This window comes from Argentina anserina, chromosome 6, assembly GCF_933775445.1.
Source record: "Argentina anserina chromosome 6, drPotAnse1.1, whole genome shotgun sequence".
NCBI lineage: Eukaryota > Viridiplantae > Streptophyta > Magnoliopsida > Rosales > Rosaceae > Argentina > Argentina anserina.
The window spans coordinates 34011627-34039607 of NC_065877.1; the positions used below are offsets into that span (position 1 = coordinate 34011627).

General features: G+C 39.6%; 2 protein-coding genes and 2 pseudogenes across 3 annotated transcripts; 3 read left to right on the forward strand and 1 right to left on the reverse strand.

The window, feature by feature from the left end:
* Window positions 1-2497: 2497 nt before the first annotated feature.
* On the forward strand, window positions 2498-4572 carry LOC126799061 (receptor-like protein kinase FERONIA; annotated as a pseudogene).
* Window positions 4573-5703: 1131 nt separating this feature from the next.
* On the forward strand, window positions 5704-19353 carry LOC126799056 (receptor-like protein kinase FERONIA). 2 transcript variants are annotated; one of them, XM_050526174.1, is made up of 2 exons: window positions 5704-7872; window positions 18561-19353. In XM_050526174.1, the coding sequence occupies exons 1-2, from the start codon at window positions 5872-5874 to the stop codon at window positions 19119-19121; spliced, it is 2562 nt and encodes an 853-aa protein (XP_050382131.1). In that variant the 5' UTR covers window positions 5704-5871; the 3' UTR covers window positions 19122-19353. The 2 variants fall into 2 exon arrangements, with proteins under 2 accessions (XP_050382131.1, XP_050382130.1); XM_050526173.1 differs by having other exon boundaries at window positions 5706-7564; window positions 18253-19353.
* On the reverse strand, window positions 9725-26813 carry LOC126799058 (uncharacterized). The gene is made up of 11 exons (XM_050526176.1): window positions 26642-26813; window positions 26087-26216; window positions 25709-25847; window positions 25406-25615; window positions 25157-25295; window positions 24626-24776; window positions 24410-24519; window positions 24235-24332; window positions 24035-24104; window positions 23890-23930; window positions 9725-9896 (listed from the first exon to the last, which is right to left on the reverse strand). The coding sequence occupies exons 1-11, from the start codon at window positions 26732-26734 to the stop codon at window positions 9851-9853; spliced, it is 1227 nt and encodes a 408-aa protein (XP_050382133.1). The 5' UTR covers window positions 26735-26813; the 3' UTR covers window positions 9725-9850.
* Window positions 20764-23328, forward strand: LOC126799057 (receptor-like protein kinase FERONIA; annotated as a pseudogene).
* Window positions 26814-27981: the final 1168 nt, after the last annotated feature.

A 27981-nucleotide genomic window follows, 5' to 3' on the forward strand; every position in this document is an offset into this window, starting at 1 on the left:
TGTTATATCATACTAATTGCCAAGAATGATAACAAATTTGCAACATCAAGACTCTGGCCAAGAATAATAACACATTTCATCTAACAAGAATCTTTTCACTGTCAGTCTTCCACACATTTAGTTCAAATGGGGCAAAACATGTTATCACTTACCACAATTCTTATTAGTACTCCCACATGTAATTCAGAAGGTGGTCTATACTAACATACCAATGATCAATAAAACTACCCCAAGTCTGCTCATCAAATTCTTCAACGGTTTCACAGTCGAAAAACGAAGCCTACATCAAGCATAACAATGATTTAGAAGTTAAAAAAAAACTGACCCAAAAGAAATTGGCATCATGTAGTTGTAACAACTCTAATGAACAACTCTAATGAACCACCAATCTGAATGAACCCATGAAGAAGGTTAGATTAGTTTCTAGCACAAACAAAGGTTAGATTAATTTTTGTGCTTCTGCCATTCTCGCTTCCACAAACGAAGTTTTAATTGGGGAAACCACGGCATTCCGCTGTAAATTGGAGATTTAGGGTTTTTGATTTGGGGGCTGAAATGAGTGATATTAGAAAAGGGCGTTATGTTGGGGAGCCACTGATAAGGTCATTTTGGTACTTTAGTTCTCGAACGACATCGTTCAGGTCTTTCAATTTTCGTGCTCGATTTGGGTACAAACCCATTTGTATTCCCTTCTTTCTTTGACAAGTTTACAGAGTTTCCTTAACAAAACAAGAAACATAACATTCAAAAATTAAATTTCGTATAAAAAAACTTTCAAAAATTAGACGGACCAATTTTTTTTTTTTAAAAAACCTCTTCTCATAATTGCGGTTAAATTTTCACTATGATTCAATAACGTATAATCATCATACGAGTTGAGTTCAATGTAAAGAGGAAAATTATAACTATAATGGGACATCAACTATAAGTCTATAACAAAGAAGATAAATGAAGTACTTGAACGCAATTTAGAATATCTTTTTTGCAAAAACAATAAATCATCTCCTATTCATACTCGGTGTATCTTGTTTTAATTAGTATAGCTAGTTAGATAAAGAATGTTAGCTATTCCCTTATTCATCAGGATCTTTGTTGTAATGCCTATATGTAAGGCTCTATGCTATCAATAAAATCACAATTTCTTCTCCCGAATTCATTCTACTGTTTCACGTTATCAGCACGTAGCTATAGCCCTGCAAACCATAGGCCTATAACCCGAAAAAAAAACCTAAAACCATAGATTTTTTTTCCAACCGGCTACACATTCCCCTAGCACCGCCGGGCTCCTTCCTACCCCATGTCCACCACTGCCTCTCGGTGGCCTAACCCCCCCCCCCCCCCCCCCCCCCCCCTTTTTTTTTTGCCACCACACCAAGTTGAAGACAAAGCTTCAAGATTGTTGCCAAGCTAAGGAAAAGAAGAGAAGAAGAAGAAAATTCAAGATTTTTGCAATTCAACGTAAAATTATAAATTAAAGTTCCTGCTTTCAATGAAATTTACTTTGATGAGATTTTTGTCTTGCATTGGGGACTTTCAAACTCGTTTTTCTTGTCAACCCGATTCTTCTGCTTCTCGGTTGATACACAGGGATATGACTCCCCTAGTATCGAGTTTTAGGAGCAGCTGGGAGTGCCGATGTTACCCTTTGTAGCCGTTGGAGTAGCTACATACAAAAAACAGGGAAGAACAAGAAAAAAAAATTGATCATGACAGTCATAGCCGCAAATTCACATCGATTTGACCCATACAATTATTCTGAAATAATTTTATCAAATCAAACTTGTTTCGTTAAATCGAAACTAACATCTTCAATGCTTTTCTAAGAAGCATATCAACTCCAGGAGGTTAACTGAAACTAGTAGTGGTGTTCCAAGTTGTGCGGCCAAGGATTCCATTACAAGTATATCTGGGACAATCTTCTCTGAGATAAAAAAATACAAGTGGGAGATAATGTTATCAGTTAAGGGAGATATGTTGCATGTACAACTCAATATGTAGTAAAACAATTAAATGTAAACTTGATTGCAATGACTTTCAAATAAAATTAAAGATATTCAATCCTCGTGGTACCTTGACTGGTTTGATTGTCACCACTCGCTAATCTAGTACAACTTTCATGTTAATTTCTATTTTTTTTACCGCAAAATGCAGCAGAAAAGTTCAAAATATAGAGAGCTAAGAATTATTAACACCTTTGCTCTTGTTGTTGGATGCTTGTTTGTATACATCTCCGTCGAGCCTATATTAAGTGCAGACAGAGTTCTACAGGGTCAAATCTTTGCCGATAACAAGAGACTTTTTCCTGTCAAAATATGTACCACAAACCACCCATCAGCTATTTCAATTTAAAATAAAGACTAGACATTTTAAAGGGTAGTCCAATCTGCACACCAGTAAAGAGAGAAACGGGAACTTTCTAAAAATGTTCCCTTACCGATGATTGAGGTTGAGAGACTTTTCCTGCTCATGTACAGCCAACTAGTCCAAAAGAAAATAATCACCCACTGGTCTTTGATTAAGAGGACTTGGGCAAACTTTGTTCAACTTCAACATGCCATACATATTCAGTAGCTTTTCCTCTGTTTACCTCAACCTCTTTTTTCTTGCTGTTTAACATGAAGCCAATTCTCACTCTGTTTTACCTTTTCAAGTTTGTGTATGTCGTCACCGTCATGGTGGCCGGAGATTCGCCAGCTGCCAACACCCGGGTTGAAAATATCTGCGTTGCTTGTGGCACTAATACCACTCAGCGTTATACATAGAATTCTGTGTAAACATTGAGGAAGAACAGAGCCTAGATTTTCAACATCACATTCAGTCCGAACAAAGATGCCTATACATTTATCAACGGTATTCAAATCGTGGCGCTGCCAACTAATCTTTACTAGTCTGCAGCCGAAAGCGATGGGTATCGGTACATCGGAGTCCGCCAACTCAAGTATCGCATCAAAAATAGCACTGTTCTGCAGACGCTCTACCGACTAGACATTGGTCCAGGTGATGAAGACTACAGTCCGGGGCTCCATTATAGTACATATACAGGCCACAGACTATGGAGTCCGGAACGTCACTGGAATTCTTCAGATGATGTATTCTTGGATGCTTCAAGTGAAACAGACAACGAGAAGTCGTACAACTATACGATCCCCCTCAAAGTTGACAAAAATCCAGCGTATTCGGCAGAAGAATATATTTACCAATCAGGCTGGTCAATGGGGGACAACAAATACAAAGACTAGAGCAACAATCTCACCTGGATACTTCCGATAGATTCTTCATTCCATTACCTTGTCAGGCTGCATTCCTGTGAATATGAACCAGATATAATCTAGCCCGGGGGCAGAATGTTTCAAATCATCGTAGATAACCAAACAGTTGAAGAAGAAGCAGACATAATCCAATGGAGTGGTGGAAATGGGATTCCAATTTACAGAAACTACATTGTGTACATGTCTGGCACTGAAACCTTTTCATAGTTATAACTCTTGCAGCAAATGAGAAGAGCTTGTATATCGATGCACTCCTGAATGGGCTCGAAATCTTCAAACTGTTGAATGCCTCATATGAGGCTGCAGAAAATTTTGATTCACCGCAAGTGAAAAAACCAAAAAAGTTGAGTAAATCAGTTCCTACGGTAGCCATCATGTCTGGTGTAATTTCCAGTGTAGTTGTGTTCTCGGTGATAGGATTATTGATCTTCAAGTGTGGTTGGAAAGTTAAGGACTCAAGATCTAGCCACTGGAAAAAGAAGTCAATGTATAAGTCATCCTTACCAACTTACTCCTTTCGTCATTTTTCACTGCCAGAGATCAAAGTCGCCACTGAAAACTTCAATGCTACTTCTATCATTGGAGTTGGAGGATTTGGCAATGTCTACAAACGATGAGTTGATGGCGAGGCAACCCTTGTTGCCATCAAGAAGCTGAAACCAGGTTCATCACAGGGTGCCCATGAATTCAAGACTGAAATCGAATTGCTCTCCCAAATCCGTCACCGCCATCTGGTGTCTTTGATTGGATAATGTAATGATAAGGGCAAGATGATCTTAGTGTATGATTACATGGCACGTGGGACACTCAGTGATCATCTCTACAACACTGAGAACCCGCCTCTTCCTTGGAAAGATCGGCTTCAGATTTGTATTGGCACAGCACGAGGGTTGCAGTACCTTCATAGTGGTGTCAGGGGCATCAACATTCACCGTGATGTGAAGAGCACTAACATCTTATTGGATGAAAACTGGGTAGCCAAGGTTTCAGATTTTGGACTATCAAAGGGCACGAATGACACGTCCAATGATGTTGTTAGGGGGCTTGAGCTAGCCTTGAAGCTTCAGCAGAGTGCAGAAGGAAAAATCAGCACCACTGAAAGCAATGTTGAAACCGAAACAACCAGCCGTGAGCAACACCTTGCCCCCAACGATTCCATCAAATGCATATCCACGACAATCTTCTCTGAGGTTAACAACCCAAGTGGGAGATGATGAGCAACATGTCAAAGCAATGTGAGCAATCTGGATAGAATCATACTGGATACAAATCATTACATAAAATGCAATATATGTTACTTGCAGTGCCAGTTCCAAATCAAATTACGCTTCTATATGCCTATGATATTCCTAGCATTATTCCAATGTACTATATTATAATTTGTGAAGCTCTAGAATGTATATCAATTACATAATTGTAGTAGCAATAAGACTCTTGATTCTATCTACGACCTCCCAATCGATTATTCACAATAAAGACGGGGGCCTGGATAAACATACCAATGTTCACAGAATATCAGAGATTTCCAAACAACGACCAGATCTTGACAATTCAATTCTAACAAAAGCAAAGAGGATTAGGTTTTTGTGTACCCAATTTGAATTCAAATCGAAATTACATGGATTCACCTGCATATCCCTGAAAGCTAGTTACAAACTTTAACAGCATTCCCCCGGAGTACCCAATTTCCGATTCGGCTATTCTCGTCGGAGTGGCTTACGCCGCCGCTGCGATGCTTGCTGTGAAATTGGGGGTTTCAATTTAGGGCTAAATAATGCAAGGGATGACAAGCGCGCGAACACCTATCCTCTACTTCAATTTTCGCGCCTAACAAGCCACGAAACGACACCGTTGCAGCAAATACATCGTGCTTTTGGGATGGCTGGTTCACCATCAGTATCGTTAGCATTCACTTTGCGAGTTGATGTTGCATATATTATTAAACATCTTCATTTATAATCTTTCAAATATCGTATGTGAAGAACAAGTATCAAGAGTTGAATTACAAAATGGAAGAGTCAAATTAAAATGTCGTCAAGAATCACACCCTATTTAGAGCTTACATCACTGCCGAAGATGCTTACAGCGAGACCCCGCTGATGAGAGAGGTCTGCATCAACATAGAGACAGAGCCAAATTAGTGGATCAAAAAATTCAAAAGTTCAGTACCACTACCATATTATGGGTGCATGAAGACTTTAGCCAAATAATTAACAGAGAACAGATTATTATCTAGAACTGGTGCCAGAGACTTAAACGTTAGTCAAGTCTCCTCGCTAGATGCACAAATTAGGACTCTACTAGTTGGTTGATGTTGATGGAAGATTTTTCAATTAACACTGTTAACAGCATAAGCATTAACCACAAAATTCTGACATCCAACTTGACAATAATATCACTATTAGCTTTTACAAAATATCGATCAATGTGGCCTTCAGAGATATACAACCATACATACGATATACAGGGACATAACCTATGTTATCTACCTCCCTCAAACTATACCAGCCATCTTGCCAAAAACTATACCATCCATGAAATTCTGATATGTAGTTCTCACCTACTCGGGACTTTTCTCAGAGTAATCCTCTTGTCCATCGATATGAAAACTATTCTCCCTCCTCCTAACCTTTCCAGGTTGTTCTTATTCCTCGGCACTCTACTAACGACCGGAGATTCCACAACCATCTACACTCCGACCTTTCAGATCAACCTCAACTGTGGCTCTTCCAATGACACGGTGGATCAGTATGACTTTCGAAATTGGACGGGAGATATCAACTCAGAGTTTTTTACTAAAGAAGTTGGTAGCACATCCCAAGTAGCAGAAGCACCACGGTTGCCCTCGACGGGCAGCGATGTACCGTACATGACAGCTAGGCTTTCGTACACGGAATTTACTTACAGATTTACTGTCAGTCCCGGCCAGATGTTCATCCGCTTGTATTTCTTCCCAGCTTCATACAATGAAAACTTCGACATCTCGAAATCACTCTTTTCTGTCAAAGCCGGGGGTTACAGACTTCTCAAAGACTTCAACGCTTCTCTCAGTAGTACAGATGATGATGGCGAAGAGACGCGTATCAGAGAATACTGCGTCAACTTTGAACCAGAACAGAACAGTCTGTACATCACATTCACTCCCAGCAATGGTGCATACGCGTTTATAAACGGGATTGAAATCATGTCCATGCCGACCAATTTTTATTATTCGCGATCGGCAGCTGAAGGCGATGGGGCTAGTTTTATCGGCAGAGCTACTAATTATTACATTGAAAACAACACCGCTCTAGAGATGATCTACCGAATCAACGTTGGTGGCGGTCCTGTGTCTCCGAATGAAGACACTGGCATGTACCGCACTTGGAAACCAACCGACGAGTCCTACTTAGATGGTATCAGAAGAAGTTTGAGCTATCCACAAGATAATATTCCTCTCAATTTTCCAACCGATATTCCTCTCAATTTTGCAAAAATTCGTAACTACACTGCGCCCGAAAAGGTGTACCGAACGGGCCGGACAATGGGAAGGAACAGCACCATCATCAAGAGCTACAATCTCACCTGGCAATTCCCTGTAGACCCTGAATTTTCTTACCTGCTGAGGCTCCATTTCTGTGAAATTGATCCGAATATCACTGCGGCTGGAGAGAGAATGTTTCAGATTATTATAGCTAATCTAACAGCTGAACTGCATGCGGATGTAATCGGATGGACTACAAAAAATGGAGAAGGAAATGGGATTCCCATATATAAGGACTACTTTGTGCACAGGCAGATATTTGAAACCCAGAAAAAAGGTTGCACTTATCTCTTTGTTGCACTACAGTCGAACAAAGATGATTACGATTTTCATTACAACGATGCCATCTTGAATGGGCTCGAAATCTTCAAACTCAATAACACAGACGGCAATTTTGGGGCACCCATGACCACATGCATCCAAGACCTACCGCGAGATATTCAGCCATCGTCTAACAACTCTATGAAAAAGCAGACTCGTATGCTTGCTATTCTCGCCGGTGCAGTTTCTGTCTTACTTGTTCTTTCCATCGTCGGGTTTTTAATTTTCAGGCGTAAAAGAAAAGTCCACGACAGAAGAATAAAGTTTAAAACAACCCCCCCATCATCTTATCCATGTCACTACTTTCTACTAGCAGAGATAAAAGCTGCCACCAAAAATTTCAGTGATGCCTTTATCATTGGAGCAGGAGGTTTTGGTAATGTTTACAAAGGATGCATTGGTGGAGTCACTCCAGTTGCAATCAAACGGCTGAAGCCAGAATCATCCCAAGGTGCGCATGAGTTTGAGACTGAAATTGCGATGCTCTCCCAACTCCGTCATCGCCATTTGGTTTCCCTCATTGGATATTGTAGCGATAAGGGGGAGATGATCTTAGTGTATGATTACATGGCACATGGAACACTCCGGGACCATCTCTACAACACCATTAACCCACCTCTTGCCTGGGTACAACGCCTTCAGATTTGTATCGGTGCAGCTCGAGGACTACAGTATCTTCATAATGGTGCAAATGGCATCATAATTCACCGAGATGTGAAGAGCACAAACATCTTGCTGGATGACAAATGGGTGGCCAAGGTTTCAGATTTCGGGCTGTCCAAAGGAACAACAAACATGTCCAAAACCCACTTCAGCACGAATGTGAAAGGCAGTTTTGGATATATGGATCCAGAATACTACCGAAGACACCGTCTCACAGAGAAGTCAGATGTCTACTCATTTGGTGTAGTTCTGTGTGAGGTGTTGTGCGCAAGGCCAGCAGTTATAAATGCAGACGAGCTGAAGCAAGCATGCCTGGCTGAGTGGACCAGGAGCTGTCATCAGAATGGGGAACTTGACCAAATCATTGATCCAAGTTTGAGAGGTAAGATTGCAGCCGATTGCCTGAATAGGTTTACTGAGACAGCAATCAGTTGCATGCATGAAACTGGTACAGAACGGCCGTCCATGACAGATGTTGTTAATAGGCTTGAACAAGCATTGCAGCTTCAGCAAAGTGCAGAAGGATATAGCAACAGCACTAAAAGGAATGCTGAAATTGAAACAAGCAGTAGTGAGCAGAGTTGTGCCATAAATGATTCCATAAAATGCATATCTGCGACGATATTTTCTGATATTAACAACCCAAGTGGGAGATGATGAGCATCATTTCAAAGTAATGAGAGCAATCTGGGCAGGATGCAATATTCCAACTGGATATGCAAGGAAAACCAATAGAGTGCAATATTACTTGGAGTGCCAGTTTCAAATTACATCACACTTCTAAACATTCCCGGCATAATTCCAATGTACTATATATAATTTCACAAAGCAGTTCAAATTTAGAATGCAATGCAAGTCTTCATCTATCATTTTGGAAGCAAACAATGATAATACATTTAGTAACATTAAGACTCTTTTAACAGGACAAAACATGCCCATGTTCATCGAAAATCAGAAATTTCCAACCAACAACCAAATCTTCACAATTGAATTCTAACAAAAGCAAACAGGATTAGGTTTCTGCGTTCCCAATTTGAATTCATATCGAAATCACATGATTTTACCTGCATATCCCTGAAAGCTACAAACTTTTATAGCAATCCTCCGGAGCACCCATTTTCCGATTTCGGCTATTCTCGGCGGAGTGGCATACGGCGCCGTTTTTTGAAATTGGGGGTTTCAGTTTCGGACTATAAATCGGAAAGATCAAAGATGGCAATATGGGCCGAGTAAAGAGGGCTATTTTTGTAATTTGGCTTCACCGAGCGAACGAACTTCTCTACAATTTTCGCGTGGTCGTGCCAAACAAGCGACGAAACGACACCGTTTCAGCAAACACCGTCACACCGAGATGTGAAGAGCAGAAAAGGAACAACAAACATATCCAAAACTCACATCAGCACTATTTTGAATGATGTGGTAAGAGGGCTTGAGCTTACACTGAAACAAGCAGTGGTGAGCAAAGTTCTGCAGCCAACCATTCCATTATATGCACATCTGGGACTATCTTTTCTGAGATCATTAACCCGAGTGGGAGATGAGATTGTTCCACAATATTCTCTGGAATACAATGTCAGTTGCAAGGTAATATGAACACAGGAATGCAATATCAGTTGAAGTGAGTGTTCAAATCAGATGACAATGCATTTTAAACTAATGTATTACATGTCGGTTTTCACCAACATATAAAATTTCAGAAAGGACTAATTCTCCCAATGATTAGGCCTTTATTGTTCAATCAATTTTCGCAAATGACTAGCAAGTATTATCAATCATAAGCAAAACTGCATCGAGTCCTTAACATACAATCAACACGATTATAAAGATAACTGAAACGGAATCACAGCTTCGCTCAGTGCCATGAATAAAGAACGAAAACTGTTAATTCACTTTTCAATACCGGATGTTGCAGACTCCTTACATTTCTCTCAAAATAACATCCGTGCTTTGTTCACGCTTAGCATATTTATAGATATAACAAAACACTATCCGTCAAAAAATTCCAAGATATTTGGATCGTCACATCATATGATCCAGACTACCTAAGAAAAGAAATAGGGAAGACAAAAGCATCCTAACGAACCAAGCCTTGAGCGGCCTGGGCACCATCTTCAACTGGCCTGTTAGCTTGATCAGTGCTGATCACATGTGGAATATTGCCCTGAAATGAGAATTTTGTCACTGTTTGATACACAATAGAACAAATTTTGACAAAAGACTCTAACATCACAGCTGAAAGATTAAGCACTATAGGCAGCTATTTACCCTCCACGATGCAAGCTTTGTCTTAAGGGTATGCCACTGTTCCTTGCTGAACACACGCTGAGTAGAGTGGCTGCAGACCAAGCAAAAAAAAAAGATTAAAAACGATGGACAACACAAAGGTGAGTTCAGATAAGCCAAAATCATTGAAGCAATAAACATAAATTTATCATTGCAAGAAATGGAAACTTACGTCACAATTACAACTTCATTCATCTGGTCCATTTTACAGTCCAGTAACTTGGCAGTTATAGCCTTATCCACCCACAGTTCCACTTCATCATCATTAATCTGTCAGAGTGCATGTATATCATTAACAAGATGGGTGATTAAAAAAAAATTCAGTAGGACCAAAAAGGTTGTCCAAAGTAACCTGAAGTGTTTCTCTGATAAGACTATACGGAATTCGTCCAGATTCATTAGAGCCAAGATCCACCAATGAAATCAACCTCATCTTGGTAATACAATCTTCATGGACAAGGCCTACAACATTCAACAAGCACCCTTGGTAAGAAATTAGAATACATCAACTGCTGAAGAACTGAGCAACAGCCCACATTATTGAAATACATGAAATCCAAAATTTTACCATAGCTTTCCAGCAGATCAAATTTTGCTGCCTGAAACTCCAAATACGCATACAGCCTCTGAGTCAAAAATATCTTCAGAAGCTGATATGCCGATGCAAGATTAGCATCCTTCTCCAACTGTTCTACGGCAGGCATATCTAGCAAATCACACTGCAATGTAACAATGCAACACAAAAATCAATTTTTGACATTGGAAGTGGCCGCAGGGAATTTATTCCCCAGACTAAGAAAATATGGAACCTGACCGAGGTCCAAGAAATCATAAAAACTACCCCAAAAGACAATTTTACTAAAAAGATGCTGAGCATATCAGCCAAATGCCAATGATCTAGACATTTGAATGTGCTGACCTTAAGCCAGCACTACAAAGACCGATGTTTAAATTTTAAAAATAGACTGCAGATAACACTAAACGGCTCCAAATCAATTCTGAACTACGAAACATAAGCAACCTGAGTCAACCTCTTATTGGAGTCTATTGAAACAAAGAAAAAATACAACTAAGGATGAAATGTACAAAGTAGAAATGAGAGTAAGAAACAGCCATGCAACATCTTTGAAATAAGACAATAAAATACCTGAAACATGTCTGGTGCCTTCACAAACTTTACAATTGTGCAAACAGCCTCATCCTTGGCTTGGCTCAAAACTTGTGCATCTTCACCAGAAAATGTTGCCAAGTACTTAGTTAAAAATTTGAAAGATTCCTTTGCCAAGCTGAAAATACAACAAAGAAATAATCAATAATTCTCAAGTAGAGAAGACATTAACATACAAAAAATACTTCACACTTTCACAGGTAAGGGATTACGCATCAGATACCTTTAATCTTCTAAAATATTAGATATGGTAAGAAATAGCTGCCTCTGGTCCGAGACCCCAATATTCCACTCTTTCAGGAAACTATCAATCTGTTTGAATGTAGGGAGGACATGCTCAGTGACCTTTCCCTTGATGGACAAATTTAGAGCGTTCATGTAAACAGAGAACCGACTATATGGATCCTCCAGTAGGTTGTACAGAGTAAACAAACTGTAAAAAAAAAAAAAAAAAAAGTGGTAAACATCAGAGGTACACTCAAAACAATACGAGAAAATGCCAATCACAATGGTATATTACATCTTTAAGCGCAATGCAGGTTTGTCACTTGGTTGATGTGTAACCTTTCCAGATATAGTTCTACCATCTGACGTACTTCATCAGGACTTTCAGAATTTGTAACAACATTGCAGATAACAGTGAAGATGCACTCAAGATCTGGAGAAGCAAACAACAACGAAATCTTCTATGTTAAACCAAAGGTAGATATATAATGGCAATCAAAGAAAACACTGATGGGTCAGTCCCTCCTTAATTTGAGGTAGAAATTCATGTGGTGATTTACTACATGAGAAAAGCATGTGTTGCAAGAGCCTTGGTGACCCATTGACTTACACAAGGCTAGTTTGCTATTCATATAGCATGGGGTGCAGTTTAGTTTGAAAGAGAAGAAACAAACCTATAAACATAGGTGGGAGGGTGGCAGTAATTTTTGAAGATGGAGCAAATATGCATTAATGAGCCTGCAAGCATTGAACCATGAAATGGGGAAGACATTTGACTTTGCTTCTAATTGCATGTTACGTGCATGAGTTGCATGGCATGATGCATGAAGCTATTTGCCTATATAAAATTGTTGCTATTTCCGCTAATCACACCAGGGGTGGGAAAAGTCAGATCCTAGGATAATCATTTATCCATCGGCCTTGTATTAGGGAGCCATTACTTTCCCAACAAACACTTATCAGCACAAATTTTCTTAATGTTACCGTTTCAGGATGTGATCACTAGTGATCATCTGGTCGAATCCTAGTTACACTTTTCATTGTCAAGACATTAGCAATATTTTAAACTGCTTGAAAATGAAATAATAGACAAGCGCATTGTACCTTTGTCTGATACTTTTGAGAGTATTACTTCAGCTGAAGTTAGCAAAGGTGACACCAAGTCAAACCACCTGGCGTCATCGAAGCATTGTTTGGCTTCTTCATACAGTCTCCTGAAACCTGCAACCTGCAGATAATTACAACACAGTCAGGCGCATCGAACGATCCGCAGAATGTTTATACACAACACAAGCCCTTGAAATTGCTAATATCTAAGGATACATGTAGTCTAACAAACCCTAATTAACCATGTGTCTAGGCTTAATTGTCTATATTCTTCACTCCTAATCCAGAACTCTACCATTAGCTTAGATTATACACAAAGATATAATTAGATAAAATAAGAAAAATCAAGCGTGAAATTCATATTTATTCGCGGCACCACCGGTACTCGATCCTGAGCTTTTCTTCAAGTTTAAGCCAAATTTTCTCACCGATTCCTATACAAATCTAGCTATTTTTCAGGTTTGGTTTCACGAAGAAAATGAAATATATCGAATTTGAAACACAGAGAGAAAGGGAGGGAGGGAGAGAGGAGTACCTCAGCACCAGCGTCGGCCCAAGCTTGCTCAGAGGCGTAACGGATCACAGCGAGAGTGGGCTCTTCCTCTGAGGTAGGGATAATGGTCGTCATGGTGGAAATCTCTGAGCAGCTGCACTTGGTTTCGCAGCTGTGTGTGTTCAAAACCCTAGATAACGCTGAGAAGGACAACTCTAGTCGTTTTGAGCTTTCTCTGTGAGTGTGTGTGTAAGTATCGACAGCTGTTATCATCTATGATTTTCACAGGGGAATCATTTTCTCTGTGGTTAAGGCCCTTTAGGCTTTAGCATTTTATCTGGACCCAGAATATTAACGTCGACAACGTCTCACTGAGAAGTCAGACGTATACTCACTTGGTGTAGTGTTATTTGAGGTATTGTGTGCAAGGCCAGCAGTAATCCAGACAGAAAAGCTCAAGCAAGTGAGCTTGGTCTAGTGGGCCAAGAGCTGCCATCACAATAGAGAAGTTGATCAGATCATTGATCCATATCTAAGAGGTGAGATTGCAGCCGAGTGCCTGAATAAGTTCACTGAGGTAGCCATCAGTTGCATGCATGATGATGGGACAGCACGGCCGATAAACAACCCAGGTGGGAGATGATGAGCATCATTGCAAAGCAATGAGAGCAATCTGGGCAGGATGCAATATTCCAACTGGATATGCAAGGAAAACCAATAGAATGCAATATTGTTTGGTGTGCCAGTTTCAACTTACATCACACTTCTATATGCCTATATATTTCTAGCATAATTCCAATGTACTATATATAATTTCACAAAGCTCTTCAACTTTAGAATGCAATGCAAGTCCTCCTCTATATATATTTTTGGAAGCAAATAATGATAATACATTTAGTAACAATAAGACTCTTTTTACTGGATACACATACGCATGTTCACCGAAAATCAGAAATTTCCAACCAACAACCAAATCTTCACAATTCAATTCTAACAAAAGCAAAGAGGATTAGGTTTATGTGTTCCCAATTTGAATTCAAATCGAAATTAACCTGGATTTACCTGCATATCCCTGAAAGCTACAAACTTTAACAGCAGTCCCCCGGGGTACCCATTTTGCGATTTCGGCTAGTCTCGTCGGAGTGGCATACGGCGCCGTTGCGATGCTTGCTGTGAATTGGGGATTTCAATTTAGGGCTATAATTTGAAAAGGTGGACAATAGAGGCTTAGAAGAGAGGGCTATTTTTGTACTTTGGCTTCACCGAGCGAGCGAACACCCTGTTCTCTACTTCAATTTAGGAGATGGCTGGCTGAAAATTTTCACTTGCAAGTTTTTGCTGATCTGATGTTGCATATATTATTATAATCAGCTTCATTTATAATCTTCAAATATCATATGTGAAGAACAGGTAAGGTAACAACAGTTGAATTACAAAATGGAAGAGTCAAATTGAAATGTCGTCAAGAATCACAACCTATTTTTCTATGCAACAACCTCTTATATTTAAAACAAAAGTGTTATTCATTACAGCAACTCTCTAAAGACCAATTCCGATTCAAACACTGGTTAAATTGTCAAGTGCTGCCGATGATATTATGATGATCATCTCTCCCTTTTTTCCAGAGAATGCCTGTATGCACTTTCATGAGCCTTTAGTCTTGTCGAAATTAATTCCGAGCATTCTGATTCCTCTCTACTTCTCCTTGTTTCTCCATGCCCTTGCTCTCCTAGGGGCCCGTCAGTCGCCGCCTATATACGCTCACGGTGGATATGATCACCCTTGACTGTGGCAATTTGGGGCAACATTCCAACAGCTATGACTCGAGAATTTGGAGTGGAGATATCAACTCAACACTTTCCACCATACAAGATGAAAGTAAATGCCACATCCCAATTCAGGAAAGCACCTCCTTCACTGTCACAATCCGCCAGCCAAGTCCCTTACACCACTGCTCGGCTTTCTTACTCCGAATTCACTTGATGGGAGAATTATGCGTCAATATCGAGACAGAACATGGGTCAAATTAGTGGATCAAAACTGTCCAAGTTTAGAATTTTCTTAACCAAATTAGTTGGAAGATCAAAAATTCAAAAGTTCAGCAACACTACCATCGTTTATTATGGGCCAAGAACCCAAAAGAATTAACAGATAACAAAATATTATCTTGAATTGGTGCATGAAGACTTTGGCCAAATGCCAGAGACTTAAACGTTAGTCAAGTCTGCTCGCTAGCTGCACAAACAAGGACTCTACTAGTTGGTTGATGTTGATGGACATTCTTCACTCGAACACTGTTAACAGCACAAGCACAAAATTCTGACATGCAATTTGACAATAATATCACTATTAGCTTTTACAAAAGGTCATTCGATTTGGCCTTCAGATATATACAACCAGACATTTATGATATCTCTATAACTCTGTTAACTACCTCCCTCAAATTATACTATCCATGAAATTTTGATCTGTAGTTCTCGCCTTCTCAGACCTTTTTGTTGGAGATGAGAGATCATACATAATAAGAAGTGACAAAGAAAATACATCTTATAAGTGGGTGCATAATAACCAATTGTACCGATGCCTTTTGTGATTAAAACTCAACACCTGTGAGGTGGCTAACTTGAAACACTAACGGTACAGTTGGTCCACAGACCACAACTATGCTCACAGGGAGACGCTGCTCATCAGAGAATTCTGCATGAATACACAGACAGCAGTTAGCCTGAACATAACATTCACTCCCAGCAAAGATGCATACGTTTTCATGAATGGGATTGAAATTGTGTTATCACTGATCACAATTCCTATTAGTACTCCCACATGTAATTCAGAGGGTGGTCTACATTAACATATCAATGATCATTAAAACTGCCCCAAGTCTCCTCATCAAATATTTATATATATTGAATTAATAATGAGATGTGCGAATATATATTATAAAGGAGAATTGGGGTAGTTTGTTGACAAATAACACATAAGGCGTGCCGATAGAAGCACCCAACATATATAATGAACTTGTAAAATGTTTTATACACTAGCGGATCAAATGCAATCCATGTTTATAATTTTCTTAACCAAATTAGTTGGAAAATCTAAAGTTCAACCCCACCACCATCGTATATTATGGGCCAAGCACCCCCAAAAGAATTAACAGATAACAGATTGTTGTCTTGAATCGGTGCATGAAGACTTTAGCCAAATGCCAGAGACTTAAACGTTAGTCAAGTCTGCTCGCTAGCTACACAAACAAGGACTCTACTAGTTGGTTGATGTTGATATGGATTCTTCACTCGAACACTGCTTACAGCATAAGCACACAATTCTGACATGCAACTTGACGATAATATCACTATTAGGTTTCACAAATGATCGATTAATGTGGCTTTCAGAGAAATACAACCATACATCAATGATATGCCTCTGTATAACTCTGTGAACTACCTCTCTCAAATTATACTATCCGTGACATTCTGATCTGTAGTTCTCGCCTTCTCGGGCCTTTTCTCAGAGTAATCCTCTTGCATGTCCACCGACATGAAAACTATTCTCCCTCCTCTTAACCTTTCTAGGTTGTTCTTACTCCTCGGCACTCTACTAATGACCGGAGATTCCACAACCATCTACAATCCGACCTTTCAGATCAACCTCAATTGTGGCTCTTCCAATGACACGGTGGTTCAATATGATTCTCGAACTTGGACAGGAGATATCAACTCAAAGTTTTTTCCCAACGCAGTCAGTAGCACATCCCAAATAGCATATGCACAACGGTTGCCCACGTCGGGCAGCGAAATACCGTACGCTACAGCTAGGCTTTCATACTCAAAATTTACTTACAGATTTCCTGTCAGTTCAGGCCAGAAGTTCATCCGCTTGTATTTCTTCTCAATTTCATACAATGGAAACTTCAGCATCTCGAATTCACTCTTTTCTGTCAAAGCCGGTGGTTACAGACTTCTCAAAGACTTCAATGTTTCTCTCAGTAGTACAGATTATGAGGACTCGGAGACGTTTGTTAGAGAATACTGCGTCAACATTGAACCAGAACAGAAGAGTCTGAACATCACATTCACTCCCAGCAATGGTGCGTACGCGTTTATTAACGGGATTGAAATCATGTCCATGCCAACCAATCTTTACCATTCGGCAGCTACAGGCGATGAGGCTAATTATCTCGGCAGCGGTACTAGCTATCACGTTGAAAACAACACCGCTCTGGAGATGATCTACCGAATCAATGTTGGTGGCGATCCCGTATCTCCGCATCAAGACACCGGCATGTACCGCACCTGGGATTCAGACAGCCCCTACTTAGATAATGTAAGTTACAACTTGGGCTTAAATGAACCGGGGGAAAAACTTGATTTGAAATTTGCAATCATTCTTAACTACACTGCGCCGGAGGAGGTGTACTGGACGGGCATGACAATGGGACCGAATCAGACCATCAACAGGACCTTCAATCTCACCTGGGGGTTTCCGGTTGATCCTCAATTTTCTTACCTGGTGAGGCTCCATTTCTGTGAGGTTGATCCGGATATTACCAAGGTTAAAGGTAGAATGTTTCAGATTTTCATAGCTAATTTAACAGCTGAACGCGATGCGGACATAGTCGAATGGAGTACAGAATATCCAGAAGGAAATCGGATTCCCATATATAGGGACTACTTTGTGCCCATGTCGAGTCTTGGAAATCAGCAGAAAGGGTTAGTCAACCTCTTTGTTGAGCTACAGGCGAATCATTACGATCCAAGCATCCTGTTCAATGGTCCGCTCTTGAATGGGCTGGAAATCTTCAGACTCAATGACACAGACGGCAATCTTGGCGCACCCTTCAAAGAGCGGCCGCTCAAGCCAAAAGTGACTTTGCAGAGCTCTAAACCCTCTGTGAAGAAGTCGACTCCTATGTTTGCTATTCTCGCCGGTGCAATTTCTGTCTTACTTGTTCTTTCCGTCGTTGGGTTTTTAATTTTCAGGCGTAAAAGAAAAGTCAACGACAGGAGAATAAAGTTTACAACAACCCCTGGATCATCTTATCCATGTCGCTACTTTCGATTGGCAGAGATAAAAGCCGCCACCAAAAATTTTAGTGATGCTTTTATCATTGGAGCTGGAGGTTTTGGAAATGTTTACAAAGGATGCATTGGTGAAGTCACTGCAGTTGCAATCAAACGGCTGAAACCAGAATCATCCCAAGGTGCGCATGAGTTTGAGACTGAAATTGCGATGCTCTCCCAACTCCGTCATCGCCATTTGGTTTCCCTCATTGGATATTGTAGCGATAAGGGGGAGATGATCTTAGTGTATGATTACATGGCACATGGAACACTCCGGGACCATCTCTACAACACCATTAACCCACCTCTTGCCTGGGAACAACGCCTTAAGATTTGTATCGGTGCAGCTCGAGGACTGCAGTATCTTCATAATGGTGCAAATGGCACCATAATTCATCGAGATGTGAAGAGCACAAACATCTTGCTGGATGACAAATGGGTGGCCAAGGTTTCAGATTTCGGGCTGTCCAAAGGAACAACGAGCATGTCCAAAACCCACATCAGCACGAATGTGAAAGGCAGTTTTGGGTATGTGGATCCAGAATACTATCGACGACACCGTCTCACTGAGAAGTCAGATGTCTACTCATTTGGTGTAGTTCTGTGTGAAGTACTATGTGCCAGGCCAGCAATTATAAATGCAGAAGAGCTAAAGCAAGCATGCCTGGCTGACTGGACCCGGAGCTACCATCAGAATGGGGAACTTGATCAAATCATTGATCCAAGTTTGAGAGGTAAGATTGCAGCCGATTGCCTGAATAGGTTTATCGAGACAGCAATCAGTTGCATGCAGGAAACTGGTACAGAACGGCCGTCCATGACTGATGTTGTTAATAGGCTTGAACGAGCATTGCAGCTTCAGCAAAGTGCAGAAGGAAATAGCAACAGCACTGAAAGGAATGCTGAAATTGAAACAAGCAGCAGTGAGCAGAGTTGTGCCATCAATGATTCCATTAAATGCATATCTGCGACAATCTTCTCTGAGGTTAACACCCCATGTGGGAGATGATCATCATCTTTCAAGAAATGAAAGAAATTTAAAGAGTCATGAACTGGTAAGTGTATTACACTATATGTCTGTACTGGATTGTAAGGAACACCAATAAAATGCATTATCACCACCAGTGCCACTTTGGAATCACATTACACTTCATTCTACATGCCTTTGGTATTCTTAGCAGTAGTTGTCATTAGTGTAATAGATATCGCTTGGATATATAGCATTATTTCATTATTTGCAACTAATGTGATATATTGTACTACTTGCCAAGAATGATAGCCATTTGTTATATCAAGACTCTAGCCAAGAATAAGAACACATTTCTTATAACAAGAATCTTTTCACTTTCAAGGTCTCCAACACATTTAGTTCAAATGGGGAAAAAACATTTTATCACTGAGCACAATATCCATTAGTACTCCCACATGTAATTCACAGGGTGGTCTATATTAACATACCAATGATCATCAAAACTGCCCCAAGTCTGCTCATCAAAATCTTCAATTGTTTTGCTGCCGAAAAACGATGGCCTACACAGCAAGCATAACAAACTTAGAAATCAAACAATTAAAGCTGACCCCAAAAGTAACTGGTATCAAGTAGTTGTAATTGCTCTAATGTACCACAAATCTGAATGAAAAAATGGAAACCCATGAAGAATGTTAGATTATTTACTAGCACAAGCAAAAAAGATTGATTTTTTTTTTTGGGTTCACAGATTGACCTGAATATTTCCTTAAGACGTGATGATACCCAATTTAAGCTCCTGAGAACACCGCAGCATCCCTCCATATTCCAATTACTGCGCTTCTGCTCTTCAACTGTCGCATGCAATGCAAGTCTTCCTCTATATATATTTTTGGACGCAAACAATGATAATACATTTAGTACTATAAGACTATTTTAACTGGATAAACAAACCCATGTTCACCGAAAATCATAAATTTCAAACCAACAATCAAATCTTCACAATTCAATTATAACAAAAGCAAACAGGATTAGGTTTCTGTGTTCCCAATTTGAATTCAAATCGAAATCATCATGGATTCACCTGCATATTTCTGAAAGCTACAAAATTTAACAGCATTCCTCCGGAGCACCCATTTTCCGATTTCGGCTAATCTCGCCGGAGTGGCATACGGCGCCGTTGAGATGCTTGCTGTGAAATTGAGAAGATGACAATAGACTGGACAGGGCTATTTTTGTAATTTGGCTTCAGCGAACAGGTGACCTGTGTCTCTACTTCAATTTTCGCGCCTAACCAGCGATGAAACGACACTGTTTCGGCAAATACATCGTCAATCATCAGTATCATTAGGATTCACTTGCAAGTTTTTGCTGATCTATTCATGATGTTGCATATATAATCTTCAAATATCATATGTGAAGAACGGGTAACACAGTTGAATAACAAAATGAAAGAGTCAAATGGAAATGTCCTCAAGAACTTAGTTTTGTAAAGTCACACTTCTATTAATCTATTCAACAACCTCTTATTTTCAAAACAAGTGTGCTCTTCATTACAGCAACTCTATAAAGACCTATTCCAATTTTAACACTAGTTAATAGTTAATTTGACAAGTGCTGCGGATGATATATGATGTGATCACCCTTCATGAGCCTTTAGTCTTGGGCAAAATTAGTTCCAACCATGAAATCGATTCTGATTCCTCTCTTCCTCTCCTTGTTTCTCCATATCCTTGCTCTCCTAGGGGCCGATCAATCGCCGCCTATATACACTCCGGTGGATGTGATCACCCTTGACTGTGGCAATTTGGGGCAACATGCCAACAGCTATGACTCGAGAATTTGGAGTGGAGACATCAACTCAACACTTTCTCCAATACAAGATGATGAAAGTAATGCCACATCCCAATTCAGGAAAGCACCTCCTTCACTGTCACAATCCGCCAGTCAAGTCCCTTACACCACTGCTCGGCTTTCTTACTCCGAATTCACTTACAGGATTCCTCTTTCTCCCGGGAAAAAGTTTGTCCGCTTGCATTTCAACCCGGTATCATACCTGGACTTTGACAGCTCCAACTCCCTCTTCTCTGTCACAGCTAGCGACTACATCCTCCTCAAAGACTATAGAACTTACATCACTGCGGATGATGCTTACAGCGAGACGCCGGTGATGAGAGAGTTCTGTGTCAACATAGAGACAGAACATAGCTTGAACATCACATTCACACCCGGCAAAGATGCATATGCTTTCATCAATGGCATTGAAATTGTGTCGATGCCCACCAATCTTTACACCACTTCAGTGCGTTCCATCGGCAGCGATAACCCTAACTCAGTCGAAAGCAGAAAGACCCTGGACATGGTGTACCGAATCAACATAGGTGGAAAGCCAATCAACACTACTGAAGACACAGGAGTGTACCGCAAATGGGAAGCTGCTGATGACATGTATTTGGATGGCTCGAGTAAAATGTACAGCGTGCTAGCACAGAACGATACGATCGAGCTCAAGTTTGTCGAAACGCCAGAGTACTCTGCTCCAAAAGAAGTCTACAATACAGGTCGGTCAATGTGGATCAACAAGACCATCAACTACAATCTGACTTGGGCATTTCCTGTAGACTCCAACTTCTCCTACCTGGTTAGATTGCATTTCTGTGAGTTTGAGTCTGACATTATCAAAAGTGGAGAACGCACATTTGTTATCTACATAGCCAATCAAACTGCTGAACAAGGAGCAGATGTAATTCTATGGAGTGGTGGAAATGGGATACCAACATACAGAGACTACATGTTGCTCGTGCCTGGCCCGGGAAGCCAGAAAAAAAGTTAATCTCTCTATTGCATTTCAAGCATTACGGGCAAATTTGTCGACTGGATACAGGGCTGCAACGTTGAATGGACTCGAAATCTTCAAGCTAATTGAGCCAAAAGGCCAGCTCAGAACAGATGCAGACCCAAAGACGACACAGCATGGTAAATCATTTCCGACGCTTGCCCTTGTTGCTGGTGTAGGTTGCAGCATACTTGTGTTCTCTGTCATCGGATACTTGGTTTTCAAGAAAAGATGGAATGTCAAGGACCCTGGCTCCAGCAACAGGAGATTGAAGTTTGCAACAACCGCCGGATCATCTTATCCGTGTCGCTACTTCTCACTGGCAGAGATCAAATCTGCCACTAAGAACTTCAATGATGCTTTAATCATAGGAGCTGGAGGTTTTGGTAATGTATACAAAGGATGCATTGACAGTGGAGCCACTCCAGTTGCAATCAAACGGCTGAGACCAGAGTCATCCCAAGGTGTTCATGAGTTTGACACTGAAATTGAGATGCTCTCCCAACTCCGCCATCGCCATTTGGTTTCCCTCATAGGATACTGTACTGATCAAGGAGAGATGATCTTAGTGTATGATTACATGGCACAAGGATCACTTCGTGACCATCTCTACCACACCAAGAACCCACCTCTTCGCTGGGAACAACGGCTGCAGATTTGTGTGGGCGCAGCTCGAGGATTGCAGTATCTTCATAATGGTGCAAATGGCACCATGCACCATCATTCACCGAGATGTGAAGAGCACAAACATCTTGCTTGATGACAAATGGGTGGCCAAGGTTTCAGATTTCGGCCTGTCCAAAGGCACAACAAACATGTCCGAAACTCACATCAGCACGATTGTGAAAGGCAGTAATGGGTATCTGGATCCAGAATACTACCGTCGACAACGGCTCACTGAGAAGTCAGATGTTTACTCATTTGGTGTAGTTCTGTGTGAAGTATTGTGTGCCAGGCCAGCAGTGATACATACAGAGAAAACAGAACCACACGAAGTGAATCTTGCTGAGTGGACAAAGAGTTGCCATCAGAATGGAGAACTTGATCAAATCATTGATCCAAGTTTGAGAGGTAAGATAGGAGCCGAATGCTTGAGTATATTTGCTGATGTAGCTATCAGTTGCATGCATGATGATGGCACCGATCGGCCATCCATGAATGATGTGGTAAGAGGGCTTGAGCTTGCACTGGAGCTTCAGCCGATCCCAGAGGGGAACAACTGCACTGAAATGAGTAGTGAAATTGAAACAAGCAGTGGTGAGCAAAGTTCTGCAGCCAACCATTCCATTATATGCATATCGGGAACTATCTTTTCTGAGATCATCAACCCGAGTGGGAGATGAGATCGTTCGACATTATTTTTCTCTAGAATACAATGTCAGTTGTAAGGTAGTATGAAGTTATGAACACAGGAACGCAATATCAGTTGGAGTATTCACATCAGATGACAATGCAATCTAAATTGATGTGTTACATGTCGGTTATCACCAACATATAGAATTTCAGAAGGGGTTATCAGTCCTAATTCTCCCAATGATCAGGCCTTTATTGTTCAATCAATTTTTGCAAATGACTAGCAAGAATTTTCAATCAGAAGCAAAACTGCAGCCAATCCTCAACATAAAACCAACAAAATTATAAAGACAACTGAAACAGAATCACAGCCATAAATAAAGAACAACAATTGTTGATTTCACTTTTCAATACCGGATGTTGTTGCAGACTCGTAACAATTCTCCCCAAACACATGGATGCCATTGTTCATGCATAGGTGTAAAAGCCCAGCAGTCATTCACCATAGATAAGTGTAGTGATAACATATTTATAGATATAAAAGAACACAATCCGTCAAAAAATCCAAGATATTTGGATTGTCACATCATATGGTCCAGACTACCTAAGAAAAGAGATAGAGAAGAAAAACCATCCTAACGAACCAAGCCTTGAGCAGCCTGGGCACCATCTTCAACTAGCCTGTTAGCTTGAACAGTGCTGATCACATGTGCAATATTGCCCTGAAATGAGAATTTTGTCACTGTTTGATACACAATAGAACAAATTTTGACAAAAAACTCTAACATCACAACTAAAAGATTAAACATTAAAGGCAGCTATTTACCCTCCAAGATGCAAGCTTTGTCTTGAGGGTATGCCATTGCTCCTTGCCGAACACACGCTGAATAGAGCGACTGCAGACCAAGCAAAAACCAAAAGAAAAAACAGATTAAAAATGATGGATTCAACAAAGGTGAGTTCAGATAAGCCAAACACATTGAAGCAAATAACATAAATTTATCATTGCAAGAAATGGAAACTTACGTCACAATTACAACTTCATTCATCTGGTCCATTTTACAGTCCAGTAACTTGGCAATTATAGCCTTAACCACCCAGAGTTCCACTTCATCATCATTAATCTGTCAGAGTGCATATATATCATTTACAAGATGGGTAAAAAAAAATTAGTAGGACCAAAAAGGATGTCCAAACTAACCTGAAGTGTATCTCTGATAAGACTATAAGGAATTCGTCCAGATTCATTAGAGCCAAGATCCACCAATGAAATCAACCTCATCTTAGTAATACAATCTTCATGGACAAGGCCTACAACATTCAACAAGCACCCTTGGTAAGCAATTAGAATAAATCTACTGATGAAGAACTGAGCAACAGCCCACATTAATGAATGACATGAAAACCAAAATTTTACCATAGCTTTCCAGCAAATCAGAATTTGCTGCCTGAAACTCAAAATACGCATCCAGCCTCTGAGTCAAAAATATCTTCAGAAGCTGATATGCCGATGCAAGATTAGCATCCTTCTCCAACTGTGCAACAGCAGGCATATCTAGCAAATCACACTGCAATATAACAATGCAACAGAAAAATCAATTTTTGACATTGGAAGTGGCCGCAGGGAATTTATTCCCCAAACTAAGAAAATAAGGAACCTGACCGAGGTCCAAGATATCAGAAAACTACCACAAAAGACAATTTTACTAAAAAGACGCTGAGCATATGAGCTAAATGCCAATGATCTAGACATTTGAATGGGCTGACCATAAGCCGGCACTACAAAGACTGATGTTTAAATTCTAAACATAGACTGCAGATAACACTAAACGGCTCCAAATCAATTTTGAACTATCAAACATAAATAACCTGAGCCAACCTCTAATTGGAACAAAGAAACAATACAACTAAAGATGAAATGTACAAAGTAGAAATGAGAGTAAAATACCTGAAACATGTCTGGTGCCTTCACAAATTCTACAATTGTGCGAACAGCCTCATCCTTGGCTTGGCTCAAAACTTGTGCATCTTCACCAGAAAATGTTGCCAAGTACTTGGTTAAAAATTTGAAAGATTCCTTTGCCAAGCTGAAACAACAAAGATATAATCAATAATTTTCATGTAGAGAAGACAATTACAAACAAATAATAGTAGAATACTTCACACTTTCACAGGTAAGGGATTAAGCATCGAATACCTTTTATCTTTTAGAATATTAGATATGGTAAGAAGTAGCTGCCTCTGGTCCGAGACCCCAATATTCCACTCTTTCAAGAAACTATCAATCTGTTTGAACGTAGGGAGGACATGCTCAGTGACCTTTCCCTTGATGGCCAAATTTAGAGCGCTCATGTAAACAGAGAACCGACTATATGGATCCTCCAGTAGGTTGTACAGAGTGAACAAACTGTAAAAATAAAATAAAAAATAAAAAATGGTACACATCAGAAGTACGCTCAAAACCATACGAGAAAATGCCGCAAACGCAATGGTACATTACATTTTTAAGCGCGATGCAGGTTTGTCACTTGGTTGCTGTGTAACCTTTCCAGAGATAAGTTCTACCATCTGGCGTACTTCATCAGGAATTTCAGAATTTGTAACAACATTGCAGATAACAGTGAAGATGCACTCAAGATCTGGAGAAGAAAACAACACGAAATCTTCTATGTTAAACCAAAGATAGATAAATATATATCGACAGTCAAACCAAACACTTGTCACTTTATCAGCACATGTTTTCTAAATATAACAGTTTCAGGATGTGATCACTAGTGATCATGTGGTCGAATCCTAATTACACTTTTCATTGTAAAAAGACAATCTTTTTAACTGCTCAAAAGAAAATGAGAAAAACTGTAAAAAAAGCGCAATGTACCTTTGTCTGAGACCTTTGAGAGTATCACATCAGCTGAAGTTAGCATAAGTGACACCAAGTCAAACCACCTGGCGTCATCAAAGCATTGTTTGGCTTCTTCATACAGTCTCCTGACTTGTTCATCCGCAACCTGCAGATAATTACGACACAGTCAGGCGCATCAAACCATCCGCATAATGCTTATACACAACACAAGTCCTTGAAATTGCTAATATCCAAGGATACACCTAGTCTAACAAAGCTTAAATAACCATGTGTCTAAGCTCAATTGTCTAAATTCTTCACTCCTAATCCAAAACTCTACCATTAGCTTCGATCATATACAAAGACATAATTTTAAAAAATAATAATAAGAAAAATCAAGCGCCAAATTCATATTGATTCGCGGCACCACCAGTACTCGTTTCTGAGCTGTTCTACGAGTTCAAGCCAAATTTTCTCACCGATTCCTATACAAATCAAGCTATATCTACGTTTTCCAGGTTTGGATTTACGAAGAAAATGAAATCTAGAGAGAGAGAGAGAGAGAGAGAGAGAGAGAGAGAGAGGGAGTACCTCAGCGCCGGCATCGGCCCAGGCTTGCTCGGAGGCGTAACGGACGACGGCGAGAGTGGGCTCTTCCTCGGAAGTAGGGACAATGGTCGTCATTGGTGGAAAGCTCTGAGCAGCTGCGCTTGGTTTCGCAGCTCTGTGTTCAAAACCCTAGATAACGCTGAGAATGACGACTCTAGTCGTTTTGAGCTTTCACGGTGTTAGTATTGACGCTGTTATCGTCTATGATTTCATTTGTACTTAAAAACGGTTTTTGTATTTAGACTTTGTTACTCAATAAACATCTATTTTACTTTTATAAATACATAAAATATTATTTAAATCTCTAAAAAAAATTAAAATACTCATTATTTAATTTAATATATAAATCATACTACTATTTATTAATTTTTTCTAACTCTCTTTTAAATTCATTTATTATATAAAACTCAAAAAATATACAATAATCACACAAATTATCTTCTTGAATTAACTCGATCATTATTCCACTTGTTTTCTAAATTCATAATAAATTGATAAACTATATGTTTCATTCATTGATAGTAACATTCGCGTATATGAAATATTTTAATCTCTAATTAACGAGTTTTGTTCATCAATGTATATGAAATATTTTAACCTTTAATGAACGAGTTTTTTTTTGTTCAAATCGAAATTTATGAGAAATTATATATAGTTATATAGTTTATAAATTAAATCGTCCACGTTCAATTTGATGTTTATCAACTATATTAAATTTTTTACTAATAATGTTTATCCAAAAAGAAGGTAATCAATTAAATCATTTAATGCAATTTGATATCATATTTTGGATTGTCTAGCAATAAATATAAAAAAATAATTATCTATATTTGTATTTTATAATAGATAAATAAATAATTATTTTCATTCTTGTATTTTTATTGTTATATATTTTTTTATAATTTCATATGTATTGATTAAGTCAAAACTATTTAGGTAAAAGATGAAGCTCCGAGTGTCATTTTAGAATGTATGAATATAGTCATTATGTTGTTAAGTCCCTCATTTTTTCTTTTCTTCGGCCCATATTGTTTTTAACTGTAACGACCCCAAAATTTCGAGCCTAAAAACTCAAAATTCTAAAGTCGTTAAACACAAATAATCTCAAATAAACCGAAATCATTTAAGTGTAACAGCGGATCAATTCTGAGTTCTCAATACAACTCAGACAACCAATTATTACAACCCAAATTATAATCCATACACAAAATGGAAATGTAATAATTCTCACAAATCACTCACAAATCTCACAAATGAAAATACAAATCCTCACACACGAATCCATGCTAAAATCTCACCACAAGTAGGATCCGAACGACTTC

Bases quoted from the DNA above. Each gene is read 5' to 3' on its own strand.
- LOC126799056 (XM_050526174.1), top strand. From the start codon at position 5,872: ATGAAAACTATTCTCCCTCCTCCTAACCTTTCCAGGTTGTTCTTATTC. The intron at 7,873-18,560 runs GTTTCAGATTTC...TGGGTGGCCAAG, and splicing joins ATGACAAATGGGTGGCCAAG to GTTTCAGATTTCGGGCTGTC.
- LOC126799058 (XM_050526176.1), bottom strand. From the start codon at position 26,734: ATGACGACCATTGTCCCTACTTCCGAGGAAGAGCCCACTCTCGCCGTC. The intron at 24,520-24,625 runs GTAAAATTTTGG...TGAATGTTGTAG, and splicing joins TGATTTGCTGGAAAGCTATG to GCCTTGTCCATGAAGATTGT. The intron at 24,333-24,409 runs GTTAGTTTGGAC...GCACTCTGACAG, and splicing joins TTATCAGAGATACACTTCAG to ATTAATGATGATGAAGTGGA.